Source organism: Salmo trutta, chromosome 30, assembly GCF_901001165.1.
Source record: "Salmo trutta chromosome 30, fSalTru1.1, whole genome shotgun sequence".
In the NCBI taxonomy this organism is placed as follows: domain Eukaryota; kingdom Metazoa; phylum Chordata; class Actinopteri; order Salmoniformes; family Salmonidae; genus Salmo; species Salmo trutta.
In genome coordinates, this window is record NC_042986.1 from 18,569,482 (window position 1) to 18,583,955 (window position 14,474).

The 14,474-nt window shown below is 46.6% G+C and overlaps 1 protein-coding gene across 4 annotated transcripts in view; it reads left to right on the forward strand.

The window, feature by feature from the left end:
- Positions 1-3,013: 3,013 nt before the first annotated feature.
- The window catches only part of LOC115168166 (histone deacetylase 7), a 76,222-nt gene continuing 64,761 nt past the window's right edge, over positions 3,014-14,474 (forward strand). For all 4 annotated transcript variants that reach the window (XM_029723177.1, XM_029723179.1, XM_029723178.1 and 1 more), the window contains exons 1-2: positions 3,014-3,105; positions 3,262-3,362. In XM_029723177.1, the coding sequence (XP_029579037.1) occupies positions 3,344-3,362 (19 nt within the window). In that variant the 5' untranslated portion in view covers positions 3,014-3,105; positions 3,262-3,343. The remainder of the gene's footprint in view (positions 3,106-3,261; positions 3,363-14,474) is intronic.

Sequence of the window (14,474 nt, forward strand, 5' to 3'; positions counted from 1 at the left end):
GACTCAGGGATGTGAATACTTATGTAAATTAGATATTGCTGTATTTCATTTTCAATCAATTTGCTAAAAAATATTTGGAAAACACTCATTATGGGGTATTGAGTGTAGATGGATGAGAAAAAACAATATTTAATCCATTTTAAATTCAGGCTGTAACACAACTAAATGTGGATTAAGTCAAAGGGTATGACTACTTTCTGAATGCACTGTACATTCCACACCATGTACTCAAACGGCAAGAACAGATAGATCTGTCATAAAATCTGGATTCAGAAAATTCTATTTTCTAATTACATCCCAACACTCAGATTCAGAGATGGATTTAGGAAGTTTGCAAATACTGTACATAACTCCATCCACCACACGGCTGCATGGTTTCATTTTATGGTAGTAAACATGTCACAAAAACAGAGACACTCACTGTGTAAGAAGAACATGCATGAAATGTACATTCATTCCACATCTCTTTCAAAGCTCTGTACATTGTTAGCAGGGCTACAGGGAGGCTAGTTACAGGCACTTAGCGCCTCCTCTCCTGACAGTTGGATAGCAGCGTTGGATTTTAGGCTTAGCAGAGGGCTTGGTAACCAAAACAGAGGAGGGGAGAGGACACAGAACAATCACTGCATACATCACACACCCACATCTGGAGGTGTGTGTGTGTGTGTGTGTGTGTGTGTGTGTGTGTGTGTGTGTGTGTGTGTGTGTGTGTGTGTGTGTGTGTGTGTGTGTGTGTGTGTGTGTGTGTGTGTGTGTGTGTGTGTGTTACATACTCACCCTTCTGGTGGGACCTCGCCCATATGTTTAGTCATTTAATGACAAAACATTCACTGTGTATGCATGCCACGCTGCTCTGCCAACAGTGACACACAGCATTGTTTTATTATTTATTCATACATAATGAAAAGCCTTCAGAATTAACCTGCAGCCAATTTCTCAACTCATATTCCTGTTATGAATGTGAAGGGCTCAGACTATTGTTATTGATGTAACTACTCTCTAGTTTGACCCACAAGACCGCAGGCAAATTAGTCAATCTGACCAAGTCATCAGTTTACTAACAATTAGCCAATCATTCATCTACTATCAGCTCTCCACAGTGTGAGGCAGGCAGCTCCACAAGGGGCCGGTTCATCCATGTCCTCCTGGTTCACCTTTTCCCCCGGAGAGGAAATTGAATTAGCATGGTGAAATCCATCCCCTTGTGTGTGCAATCAGACTGGGGACAGAATACTGTCTGTTGTGGCCCAGCAGCTGAGGCTAAACAGGGAGTACTGGGGACGCTTTTCTTATCACAAGGTATGATTACAGTGTGTGTGTGTGTGTGTGTGTGTGTGTGTGTGTGTGTGTGTGTGTGTGTGTGTGTGTGTGTGTGTGTGTGTGTGTGGGAAAGTCACGGACGGCCCCCTCATTAGGCAGGATTAGGCGGCTGCCTATGGCGGCAGATTGACAAGGGCAGCATTTTCTGAGATAAACTGTCCAAGAACCTCCAACAACAACATATAAAACTTCACTTAATTCTGCCCAAAAACAATTACATTTTCTCTCAACCAGTGGCATGTTGGCTTTTTAGGTAAGTGTTGATGCTGCCATGTGATAAGCCGTGACCACTTTGCCTCTTCAGGCTGCTGTTGGAGAGATATTGTTGGACAATATGGAATGGACAATCACAACTGTTGTCCAGGAGTTTCACCCCATTGTCATGATCAGTGGTTTAAAGTTTGTATCCGTCAATTTTTGCCAAGCTGATCATAGCGAAAAATAAAATACTGCTGCATTTCCCGCTGTGTAAACAAATTGCAAATAGGCTCACGATAACTCCTGATAAAGTTGGGTAGCTGAAATTCAGAGCATAAATAGCTAAATTGATTAGTCACAGGTATCAGGACATATAAAGACAATGCAACGGCCTGTTTTACAAACGGTCGGCCTAACACATGGGTGGGCATTCATAAAATTCCATTGCAGACATTGTAGGCTACACCCCAGTAAGCACGAACCAAAGTCTTTTGGACATCTTTTTTTTGGTCCTGTCTGGACCGGACATCTTTAAAAAAATTATTTTACAAACGGTAAGCTTACCACATAGATGGACATTCATAAAATTATATTTCAGGCAACACTGTAGGCTACACCTCAGTAAGCACGGACCGACGCCGATGCCTTTTGGACGTCTTTTTTTGGTGCAGTTCCAAATATGAACCGATTATAGACGTCTATGTTTGGTTAAAATTTGGTGCGGTCCAGCCCGGCATTGATTTCAACTTCCATGAACATAGATTTTTGGTCCTGTCTGGACCAAATATGAACCAATCATAGATGTCTATGTTTGGTTCAGATTTTGTTCGGTCTGGACCAGCCTTGATATGGCACAAACATCGACGTCTATAAATGGCTTATTTCAACTTTCATTCAGAATCAAAAATGAGCCTGATCTCAACATCCGAAAAATACATGCAATGTCTGTAAATATGCCTTTTCAACGTCCTGAAAAAATATGTATTTTAAACATACGGAAAATATCTTTTCACCTCTCATTCAGAACCTAAATGCAATGTCTGAAAAATATGTATTTTAGATATATTTTCAACGTCATTTTACTTACTGGAACTATTCTAGTTTTTGCTGGGGGTGGCAGTTTTTGGTCTTGTCTATGGCGGCAGAACAGCAAGGACCGGCCCTGAGGAAAGCTTGCAGTGAAACTAGGACTTTGATATTGGCCTACAATAGGACTCAAACAGCAGGGCTAAAAATCTCTTATCTTTCTCATTGTTGTTTTGTATATCATTGTTTGCAATCGAGGCACAGTGCATCATTTGTTTTCCATGTGGATGTCATTGTTTTTGCTCTTTAAAATGATTTTTGCAATGTTTTTTTCCCTCCTGATAGTGTTTCCTGCCATTGTCTTTAGTAGTCTTCCCCCGGCCTCCAAGCTGTGCCTGTCCCTCCTACCTTAACCCCCCTCTCCCCAGCTCCTCTCTCTCACACACTCTCACTCTCTCTCACACGCACACACACCACTGCACACACATTCTAATCCTCTCTTTCTTTCCCTCCACTCGCCGCTTCAGCTTCTGCGGCAACTCTGACATAAGTTACCCAAAGGTCAGTGATAGGGGGGACCAACTGTGAACAGGTTATGCGTACATGTGACTGTGTGTGTTAGAGAGAGAGAGAGTCCACCAGTCAGCTCAGAGTGGTTAATCTGTTTCTCCCTCCCTCTATGCCTTTTGTTGCGGCCCCTCACTTTTTCCCTGCTAGCCTGGATAGAGGGAGCTGACACTGTGCCTGCCTGCTCTGGACTGGATATGGCGTAGAGACACCCTGACGCTACCCTGACTGGATGTTCACCCTACGAGCTGGTAAGACCCAGCTTCAGCGCTACTCTAACTTCACAGCAGTTACGCTTTCATTAAGTGTGTTTTTATGTTTGTTATAGTATGGAAGGAGAATGTGTCTATGTGGAACTGCAACCATGTCTCAATCCTCTTTTGTGTGTGAGCTGGCTTAAAAATCACTGGTGGATTAAGTTTATGTTCAATGTAAGTTTTGTTTCAAAGTCAGTGCTTCAGAGAGTAACATCGTACCCAGTAAAAGTGCTCTCTCACTCTTTTTCTCGCCCTTTCCCCGGTTCCTCTCCCTCTTTTCTCTTCTCCCCCGGCTCATTCTGCAGCCCCCTGCTCATGTTTCCAGCTTCCTCCTGTTGTTTTCTGCACAGGTTTTCTCCTCCTCTCCGAGCGTGCTCCCACGCTCTCTCAAATGAAGGAAGGAAAACAGTGATAACCATTTGCGGAGCAGCAAGATGGAGCTGCTTTAGTTTGCCCTGTGTCTTTAATAGTGTGGAACATTTAAGTGTGGCTTTTTTTCTTGCTTGTTTTGTTGTTTTTGGAACAAAGTTTTATTTTTTGGGCGGAGGGGTGAGAAAATTGGAAACAGACCCACCCACACTGGAAGTGAGTTAGCCCGCATTTGTGATGTGTTGACCTCCAGAGGACAGAAAAATTGTCAGAGAGGACTTTGCTAAAGGCAGAGGGAATATATTTGGCTAATTCTGTTGTTGTCACTAAATCCCCATAGTTTACATGTGCTTAGGAACCGGAGAGGACAGGAGAGGAGAGGTCTGGCCTCTGTCATGGGCTGTTTTGAAAGGGAGGGAGCGGCTTGTGTCCATCTGGGACAATCCCAAGTGCTGAGTGCTGAAAGCTTCCCCACCCTGATCCCAAACCCTGTTTCCCTCTGCATACACAACTGGCAGGGTTGTAGCAATGTTAACTTGACTCTGAGTGTAGGCTGGGGGAGTCTGTGCATAGTCTCTGACAGTGTCGTGCATGTTTTCATCGTAGCTAGGTCAACAGAGATTTTGGTGATACATCGGCTGTGTTTACACAGGCAGACCAATTCTGACATTTTTTCCAATAATTAATAGTTTGACCAATTACATCAGATCTTTCCACATCAGATATTTTCGGCCAAAATACCAATTAGTGAAAAAAAGATCAGAATTGGTCTGCCATATTTAACCACCGTGTGATTGTTATGCATGCAGACTCCATCAATCATTTAGCCTGTTATAACAACATACTGATGCTTTCCTTACTTTTATATACTTCAAAAATGTCCACTTTACAGGGCAAACTTACAACTACAAGGATGCTCTCAATCTAATCTTCGCTGTTTGTCACAGACAGATAGCAGATACTATAATGCATTCCACTTGCCTCAGTCCTCATCTACAGTAGCCTATCTTCTATCTCGCTACACCCTTTACATTCCACTCTTTCATTTGCCTCTATCAAAGACCCTCTCACTTTCTGTCAATGTATCCCTCCCTCTTTTTCTATCTGACTGTCACTGTCTGTCACTCTATCCAGTTCTCTCTCCCCAGCCCTCTTCCTCACTGCTGGCAGGGCAGCCTGTGTAGTCAGTGATAAGGGGCAGCAGCAGTAGCCCTTCCTGTCCTGACTGGAAGTGTTGATTTCCACTCCAGTCTCTGGACAACCCTGCCCCTGTCCTGAGTCCACTGGGAACCTCCTTCCACTCTCAGTGTGTGAACAGCTCTCTCTCTCTCTACACACACACATACACATGAAAAAACAGCCACACACACGCACAAACAGCACCACGTACACACAAAATAATTTTGATCAGAGTGGCTGTGTGATTTGAAGCCTCACTGAGTATCACCACATTCAGACTGGAGGCAGAGCAGTATTTTTCCTAGCCCATTGAGCCTGACTGAACAGATGGGTGAGAAAGGACTCAGTTACTGACCTTGGGTGTGGGAGAGGCCACGGGATGATTGGCTAATTACCTCCAGTGTTGTGGTATACCCACTCCGTCCATATGGGACACCAGGGGCGCCGTTGAGCTTAAATCAACACCAACGACGCTCATTCATCACCTAATGGCTTCCATTTACTGTGAGTGGCCCGGGGCGGTGGGGAGGGAGGTGTTGGAGGGTGCACAGTGGCTGTTATGCTGTGGCTGTGGCTGGAGGTCAGGAAGGGTTAAGAGGTCACATGGAGCCTAGGAGCAGGACTTCAGGGCAGGATATCCTGTCAGGAAGAGCCATGGTTCTCTCCCCTTTATTCCCAGGCATGGAGGGCTAGTGGAGTCAGAGCCCACAGTGAAGGTGGGGGCAGGGGCAGGGACAGGGGGAGGGACAGGGACAGGGTGGGTACTGGTCTGGTGTAACATTTCACTCACATCTCAAAACAAACGGAGTGACAGATCTTCCACATGTTGCCCTCCAAGGGTTGTGTATCTATGGCAAACTTGTTTGGTGTATCTAATGTTGGACAATAGACAACGGTAGGCCTGACTGTGCCTATTGAACCAATATGGAAATCATAGCCAAGATATTGTTTTGTTGTGTTTGGTATTCCAGAGATGTTCTTACCCCTGTTGAGTCCAGATGAAGTCTTTAAGTGAAGAGGTGCTCCAGATGAAGTGGCTGAGAGACCAGGGTTGAGATTAATGAGGCGGAGTTAGAGGGGTCATGGAGAAGATGATGCTAAGGGGCAACAGATGGTTCAGAGGCAGTGGAGGCTGCCGAGGGGAGGATGTCTCATAATAATGGCTGGAAAGGAGCGAATAGAATGCCATGGAACACATGGAAACCATGTGTTTGATATATATGATACCATTCTGCTCCAGCCATTACCACGAGCACGTCCTCCCCAATTAAGTTGCCACCAACTGTTCAGAGGAGAGATGCAGAGAAAACACAAGTGGTTTACTACCTTACTGACCACCCTCCTCTGGTGATACAATGTAACTACAGATGCTGCTGCTTTGCTTTCAAACTTCAGGCCTGATTACATGTCATAAAATGATTTAAACAATGTTGATTGTTACAACCAGAAAATGTTTTATTCAACCTTTATTTTAACAGGGAAAACATATGGAGACCTAGGTTTCTTTTACAAATGTGCGCTGTATATACAACATAAAATACACGTTATACTCAAACATATACACATTAAAATACAAAAACACAGTCATGGAAAGCATCACAAATCCCCCAGAAAAACAGTTACATTCCTCCACAAATAAGTCCCCAATCAATACTCTAAATTGCACAAACGGCACCAGAACATCAAGATGAAATGTATTTAGAATTTTGTTCCAGGAATACGGTGCATTAAAACTAAAAGCAGATCTACCTAGCTTGGTGGAGACCCAAGGAACCTCGAGTTATCCAATCCTGTGAACGGGTTACGCAACTCAGGAGTCTATACTTCAACAGCAAAGTTAGATAAGACGGAATTTATGAAGTAGGGCCTAGTAAACAAAAAGGGAGTAATGTAGAGATATATGGGTCTTTAGGGAAGTCCAGCCAACCTTTTGATACAGGATGCAGTGATGAGGATCAAAACTGTCACCTGTAACAAAATGAAGGGCACTATGGTAGGTGGCATCCAAATCTGCATCCTACTGCTTAGAGAAAGGCACAATCTGTTTCTGTAGAAAAAGACAACTTTAAGTCTTAGCTTCTTAACCAGCTCCTCTATATGTTGTTTAAACATCAAATCCTTATCAATCCAAATACCTAAGCATTAATATTCGGGAACATGTTCGATTGGAGAACCACCTAATGAGTGAACATGTAGTTCATCTGAAACATTCTTACGAGAGTTTGAAAACAACATGTAATTGTTTTAAATCAGCAAGGGATTCTAAAATAGCTATATAATCTGACTGGTTTTGACACATCCAGATCAACAGTCAGGGCAATAGCATACATAATAGTATCATCTGTATATAGATTAAGTAAAATAAATAAATAGGATTGACCAATGGTGTTTATATAAGTAGTGAAGAGAATAGGTCTCAAAATCGACCCCTGTGGTACACCTTTATGTACCTCAAGAAATTCAGACTTACCCCCATCGATCATGATGGCCTGAGTTCTGTAACTAAGATAATCATGAAACCATGAACAGTCCAGGAGAGCGGAGTAATATAAACAGGCGCACTTTAATACCGGTTACCAAACGACAGCACATAACACATACAAGTGCCAAAAACACGGTCTAAAACAAAAGTGCAACGCCTGACAATAATCCACGTAACAAAATAACAATCACTCACAAATACAACATGGGGAACAGAGGGTTAAATAATAAACAAGTGATTGGTGAGTGAAGCCAGGTGTGATAAGAAAAGAAAAGTGGATCGGTGGTGGCTAGAAAGCCAGTGACGTCGACTGCCGAACGTCGCCCGAACAAGGAGAGGGACCGACTTCTTCGGCGGAAGTCGTGACAGTACCCTCCCCCCCCGATGCGCGGCTCCAGCAGCGCGCCAACACCGACCTCGGGGACGACCCGGAGGACGAGGCGCAGGGCGATCTGGATGGAGACGGTGGAAATCCCGCAGCAACGAAGGGTCCAGGACGTCCTCCACCAGCACCCAGCATCTCTCCTTCGGAACGTACCCCTCCCACTCCACGAGGTACTGAAGGCCTCAAGTCCAGGATGGCTCGAACAACATACACCGGGGCCCCCTCGACCAGCCACCACCGGCCTGAGGAAAGACACATGGAACGAGGGATTAATGCGATAATCTGGGGGAAGCTGTAATCTATAGCATACCTCGCTCAGTCTCCTCAGGGCTTTAAATGGCTCCACAAACCGTGGACCCAGCTTCCGGCAGGGCAGGCGGAGGGTCAGGTTTCAGGTTGAGAGCCAGACCCTGTCCCCCGGTGCGGTGACGGTCGGCACTTGCTTTTTGCCGCCTCACGGCCCATTGTAGGTGCACATAGGCTGCGTCCCAGGTCTCCTCCGAGCACTTGAACCATCCGTCCACCGCAGGAGCCTCAATCTGGCTCTGATGCCACGGTGCCAGAACCGGCTGATACCCCAGTACGCACTGGAAAGGAGAGAGGTTAGTGGAGGAGTGGCGGAATGAGTTTTGGGCCATTTCTGCCCAGGGGATGAACGTCGCCCACTCCCCCGGCCGGTCCTGGCAATATGACCGCAGAAACCTACCCACATCCTGATTTACTCTCTCCACCTGCCCGTTACTCCCGGGGTAAAAACCTGAGGTGAGGCTGACCGAGACCCCCAGACGTTCCATGAACGCTCGCCAGACCCTGGACATGAGCTGGGGACCCCGATCAGAGACTATGTCCTCAGGCATCCCGTAGTGCCGGAAGACGTGAGTGAACAGGGCCTCCGCAGTCTGTAGGGCTGTAGGGAGACCGGGCAAAGGGAGGGGACGGCAGGACTTAGAAAACTGATCCACAATGACCAGGATCCTGGTGTTGCCCTGTGAGGGAGGAAAATCCGTCAGGAAGTCCACTGACAGGTGCGACCACAGCCGTTGTGGAACGGGTAGGGGTTGTAATTTCCCTCTAGGCAGGTGCCTGGGAGCCTTGCACTGGGCGCACACCGAGCAAGAGGAAACATAAACCCTCACGTCCTTGGCAAAGGTGGGCCACCAGTACTTCCCACTAAGGCAACGCACCGTCCGACTGATGCCAGGATGACCAGAGGAGGGTGACGTATGGGCCCAATAGATCAGACGGTCGCGGACAGCAGACGGAACTTACAAGCACCCAGCTGGACACTGGGGGGAGTGGGCTCTGTGCGTAACGCCCGCTCGATGTCCGCGTCCAGCTCCCACACCACCGGTGCCACCAGGCAAGAGGCCGGAAGTATGAGAGTGTGATCCATGGATCACTCCTCTGTGTCATATATCTGGGACAGTGCGTCTGCCTTAGTGTTCTGGGAACCTGGTCTGTAACAAAACGGGTAAAGAACATAGCCCACCTTCCCTGGCGAGGGTTCAGTCTCCTCGCCGCATGGATGTACTCCAGGTTGGGGTGGTCAGTCCAGATGAGAAAAGTGTGTTTAGCCCCCTCAAGCCAATGTCTCCACACCTTCAGAGCCTTGACAACAGCCAACAGCTCCCGGTCCCCCACATCATAGTTTCGCTCCGCCGGGCTGAGCATCTTCTAAAAGAAAGCACAGGGGCGGAGCTTTGGTGGCGTACCCGAGAGCTGAGAGAGCACGGCTCCTATCCCAGCCTCGGACGCATCCACCTCCACTATGAACGCCAAAGAGGGATCCGGATGAGCCAGCACGGGAGCCGAGGTAAACAGAGCCCTCAGGTGACCAAAAGCCCTGTCCGCCTCAGCCGACCACTGCAGCCACACTGGTCCCCCCTTCAGCAGTGAGGTAATGGGAGCTGCTACCTGCCCAAAACACCTCCGGTAGTAGTTGGCAAACCCCAGAAACCGCTGCACTTCCTTTACCGTGGTGGGAGTCGGCCAATTACGCACGGCTGAAATGTGGTCACTCTCCATCTCCACCCCTGACGTGGAAATGCGGTACCCTAAGAAGGAGACGGACTGTTGGAAGAACAGACATTTCTCAGCCTTGACGTACAGGTCATGCTCCAACAGTCGACCAAGCACCCTGCGCACCAGGGACACATGTTCGGCGCGTGTAGCGGAGTATATCAGAATGTCGTCGATATATACCACTACACCCTGCCCGAGCAGGTCCCAGAAAATCTCGTCAACAAAGGCCTGGAAGACTGATGGAGCATTCATTAACCCGTACGGCATGACGAGGTACTCATAGTGCCCTGAGGTGGTACTAAATGCCGTCTTCCACTCGTCCCCCTCCCGGATACGCACCAGGTTGTAAGCGTTCCTGAGATCCAATTTTGTGAAGAAGCGCGCCCCGTGCATTGACTCGAAAACTCAGGAAATGAAATAAACACATACATGTGAGCAACAGGGGGCTCTGGGTGAGCCTGGTGCCGACTCACCTGGGGTGACACGATAGTGCCCTGCCTGCTGCCTCGACTCCCTGAGGAACCCCCCCAGCACCGACCAGCAGTGTGCCCTCTGCGGCCACAAATGGTGCAGGGAATGGCCCCTCCTCCGGTCGCCCTAAGCGCAGCACCTCCCAGCTCCATGGGCATCGGAGCGGAGGTGCTGGGGGATTGAACTGACAGGTCCTGATCTGGACGTCTGTGGGCAGTCAGCAGGTTGTCCAGCCGGATGGACAGGTCCACCAGCTGGTCCAATGTGAGGGTGGTGTCTCGGCAGGCCAACTCCCGACGGACGTCCTCGCGCAGACTGCACCTGTAGTGATCGATCAGGGCCCTGTTGTTCCATCCTGCGCTGGCGGCCAGGGTCCGGAAGTCCAAGGCGAAATCCTGTGCGCTCCTCGTCCCCTGCCTCAGGTGGAACAGACGTTCACTCGCCGCTCGACCCTCAGGTGGGTGGTCGAACACTGCCTGAAAGCGGCGGGTGAACTCTGCGTAATGGTCCAACGCCGCGTCTCCTTCACTCCATACGGCATTGGCCCACTCCAGGGCTTTGCCTGAGAGGCAGGAGACGAGGGCGGACACACTCTCACGCCCCGAAGGAGCCGAGCTCCAGCTGTAGTAGAAACCCCTGGCATCCGGCAGCCGTCCCATCATACTCCCTCGGGAGCGCGAGTTGAATCCCGCTGGGACCAGGTGAAAGAGGGGCAGACAGTGGGACCTGTTGTAGTGGGACTGGTGGAGGCGCTGAAAAACCTTCTCCTCTCTCCCAACGATCCATAGTCTACAGCACGCGATCCATGGCTGTGCCCAGACATTGCAACATGGACGCGTGCTGCTGAACGCGCTCCTCCACTGTAACAGGGAGGGCGTCTGCTCCTGCTGACTCCATTCTTGAGGTGAGTGATTATGTAATGTGTGTATATGGGAGGTGAAGTCAAGTGCAGGAGAGCGGAGTAATATAAACAGGCGCACTTTAACCTCTATGGGCTACAGCCAGTTGAATCCCGTGGCGCGTTATTCAAATACCTTAGAAATGCTATTACTTCAATTTCTCAAACATATGACTATTTTACAGCATTTTAAAGACAAGACTCTCATTAATCTAACCACACTGTCCGATTTCAAAAAGGCTTTACAACGAAAGCAAAACATTAGATTATGTCAGCAGAGTACCCAGCCAGAAATAATCAGACACCGATTTTTCAAGCTAGCATATAATGTCACATAAACCCAAACCATAGCTAAATGCAGCACTAACCTTTGATGATCTTCATCAGATGACAATCTTAGGACATTATGTTATACAATACATGCATGTCTGTTCAATCAAGTTCATATTTATATCAAAAACCAGCTTTTTACATTAGCAGGTGACTAGCATTCCCACCGAACACTTCCGGTGAATTTACTAAATTACTCACGATAAACGTTCACAAAAAACATAACAATTATTTTAAGAATTATAGATACAGAACTCCTCTATGCACTCGATATGTCCGATTTTAAAATAGCTTTTCGGTGAAAGCACATTTTGCAATATTCTAAGTAGATAGCCCGGCATCACAGGGCTAGCTATTTAGACACCCAGCAAGTTTAGCACTCACCAAAGACAGATTTACTATAAGAAAAATGTTATTACCTTTGCTGTTCTTCGTCAGAATGCACTCCCAGGACATCTACTTCAATAACAAATGTTGGTTTGGTCCCAAATAATCCATTGTTATATCCAAATAGCGGCGTTTTGTTCGTGCGTTCAAGACACTATCCGAAAGGGTAAATAAGGGTGACGAGCACGACACGTTTCGTGACAAAAAAATTCTAAATATTCCATTACCGTACTTCGAAGCATGTCAACCGCTGTTTAAAATCAATTTTTATGCCATTTTTCTCGTAAAAAAGCGATAATATTCCGACCGGGAAATCGTTTTTTTAATACAAAGAGAGTGAAAGTAAAAGCATGCTATCCCCTCATGCACGAGCCTCAGTCTGATGGACCTCTGATAGAGCACTTGCCAAACGCGCTAATGTGTTTCAGCCTGGGGATGGAATTACATCGTTCAGCTTTTTCCCGCCTTCTGAGAGCCCATTGGAGCCGTAGGAAGTGTCACGTCATGCCAGAGATCCCCTGTTTTTGTTAGAGATGATCAAGGAGGACAAGAAATGGTCAGACAGGCCACTTCCTGTAAGGAATCTTCTCAGGTTTTGGCCTGCCATATGAGTTCTGTTATACTCACAGACACCATTCAAACAGTTTTACAAACTTTAGGGTGCTTTCTATCCAAAGCCAATAATTATATGCATATTCTAGTTACTGGGCAGGAGTAGTAACCAGATTAAATCTGGTACGTTTTTTATCCGGCCGTGCAAATACTGCCCCCTATCCCCAACAGGTTTTAATACCGGTTACCAAACGACAGCACATAACACATACTAGTGCCAAAAACGCGGTCTAAAACAAAAGTGCAACGCCTGACAATCATCCACGTAACAAAATAACAATCACTCACAAATACAACATGGGGAACAGAGGGTTAAATAATAAACAAGTGATTGGTGAGTGAAGCCAGGTGTGATAAGACAAAGACAGAACAAATGGAAAATGAAAAGTGGATCGGCGGTGGCTAGAAAGCCGGTGATGTCGACCGCCGAACGCCGCCCGAACAAGGAGAGGGACCGACTTCGGCGGAAGTCGTGACATGTCCGAGCTCAGACCTATCAAGGACAACTTATTTAATAAAATAGCATGATCAACAGTATCAAAAGCTTTTGACAGGTCCACAAACCTAGCAGCACATTTCATTTTAGTGTCTAAAGCATTGACAAGATCATTAACAACTACAGTGGTTTCTGTAATAGTACTATGCCCAGGCCTTAACTTAGTACTTGTGTAACATTTTATATACATCTTGGAACATAGAATTTCTCACATTCAAGAACCAGATAGACAGATAAGTAACTGATACAGTGTGTGCGTAAGATAGAGATGGAAAGACAGAAAGAGATATAGAGAATGTGACAGGCTATTTTGGGCTTCTCTCCATGTCCTACGCCCACCTCGTTTGTCTTGTTGTTAGTGAGAATAGTGGGAGTTGAGATGTGAGATCTCATTCTGATCGCCGATACCGATATTGAGGTGCCCTCTGGGATTCCCCCTGGGCTGTCTTGCTCTCTCTTGCACCATCTACAAAAAATGCATGAAATCAGTTTCAAGTATCATTTGAGAAGGAGATTTAGTTTCCATTGAGCTATGACTGAAAATTGCCACATTTGGTATCTGTATTAATCAATATTAAAAATAGCAAACAAAAGGTATACCATAGTTCTTTCCTGTAGTATTATTTTATATGAGGTATGTGCTCATGTGAAACTCATCAGACATACCACCCACCTACCACCTAATGTTGGATTGAATAGATTATCAATCTCCATAAAAATAAAACATAAATAAATATATATATATAGTGGAGGCGTGTTTGATAGTGGAATCTATATAATATATATATATATATGAACACAGTAGAGGTTGATGACTGTTCTAGAGAGAACCTAGTGTGAGCTGTTTTCCTTTGTTTTGGAAAGTGACTGTTTGAACCTGGCGGTGTACTGAACAGAGACACTGATGATGTACAGGATAGAGAGCTCTAACCAACACTTTCCAGTTAGGCCTCTGACACAGCCAGCTGTATGTTTCAGACGCTCGCTCACACAACCACCCACCACGTTAGTGAACGAAAGGACACTAAAAACCCATGGAAAATGTGCTATGTGTGTCCCTGTGTATATGTGCGAATTTTTTAGTATGACTGTGTGTGAATTGGATTCTGTACGTGCAGTTCAGGGGGTGTACGACTGATAAGCGAGGGCCAACAGACATTATGCTGGGTCGCAGGTAGCCTAGTGGTTAAGAGCATTGGGCCAGTAAATGTTGTTGGTTCGAATCCCTGTGCCGATTGGGTGAAGAATATGTCGGTGTGCCCTTGAGAAAGGCACTCAACCCTAATCGCTCTGGATAAGAGCGTCTGCTAAATGACCAAAATGATCCTGTACTGTAAACCCTGTCCACGCCATCCTTCACTGCTGCTCCTTGCTTATATACAGCACTGCATACTGTAATCCCATTTCTGTCAACCTCTTTCAAACACACACACACACACACACATACACTTGCATGTGTGTACAAATACACACAC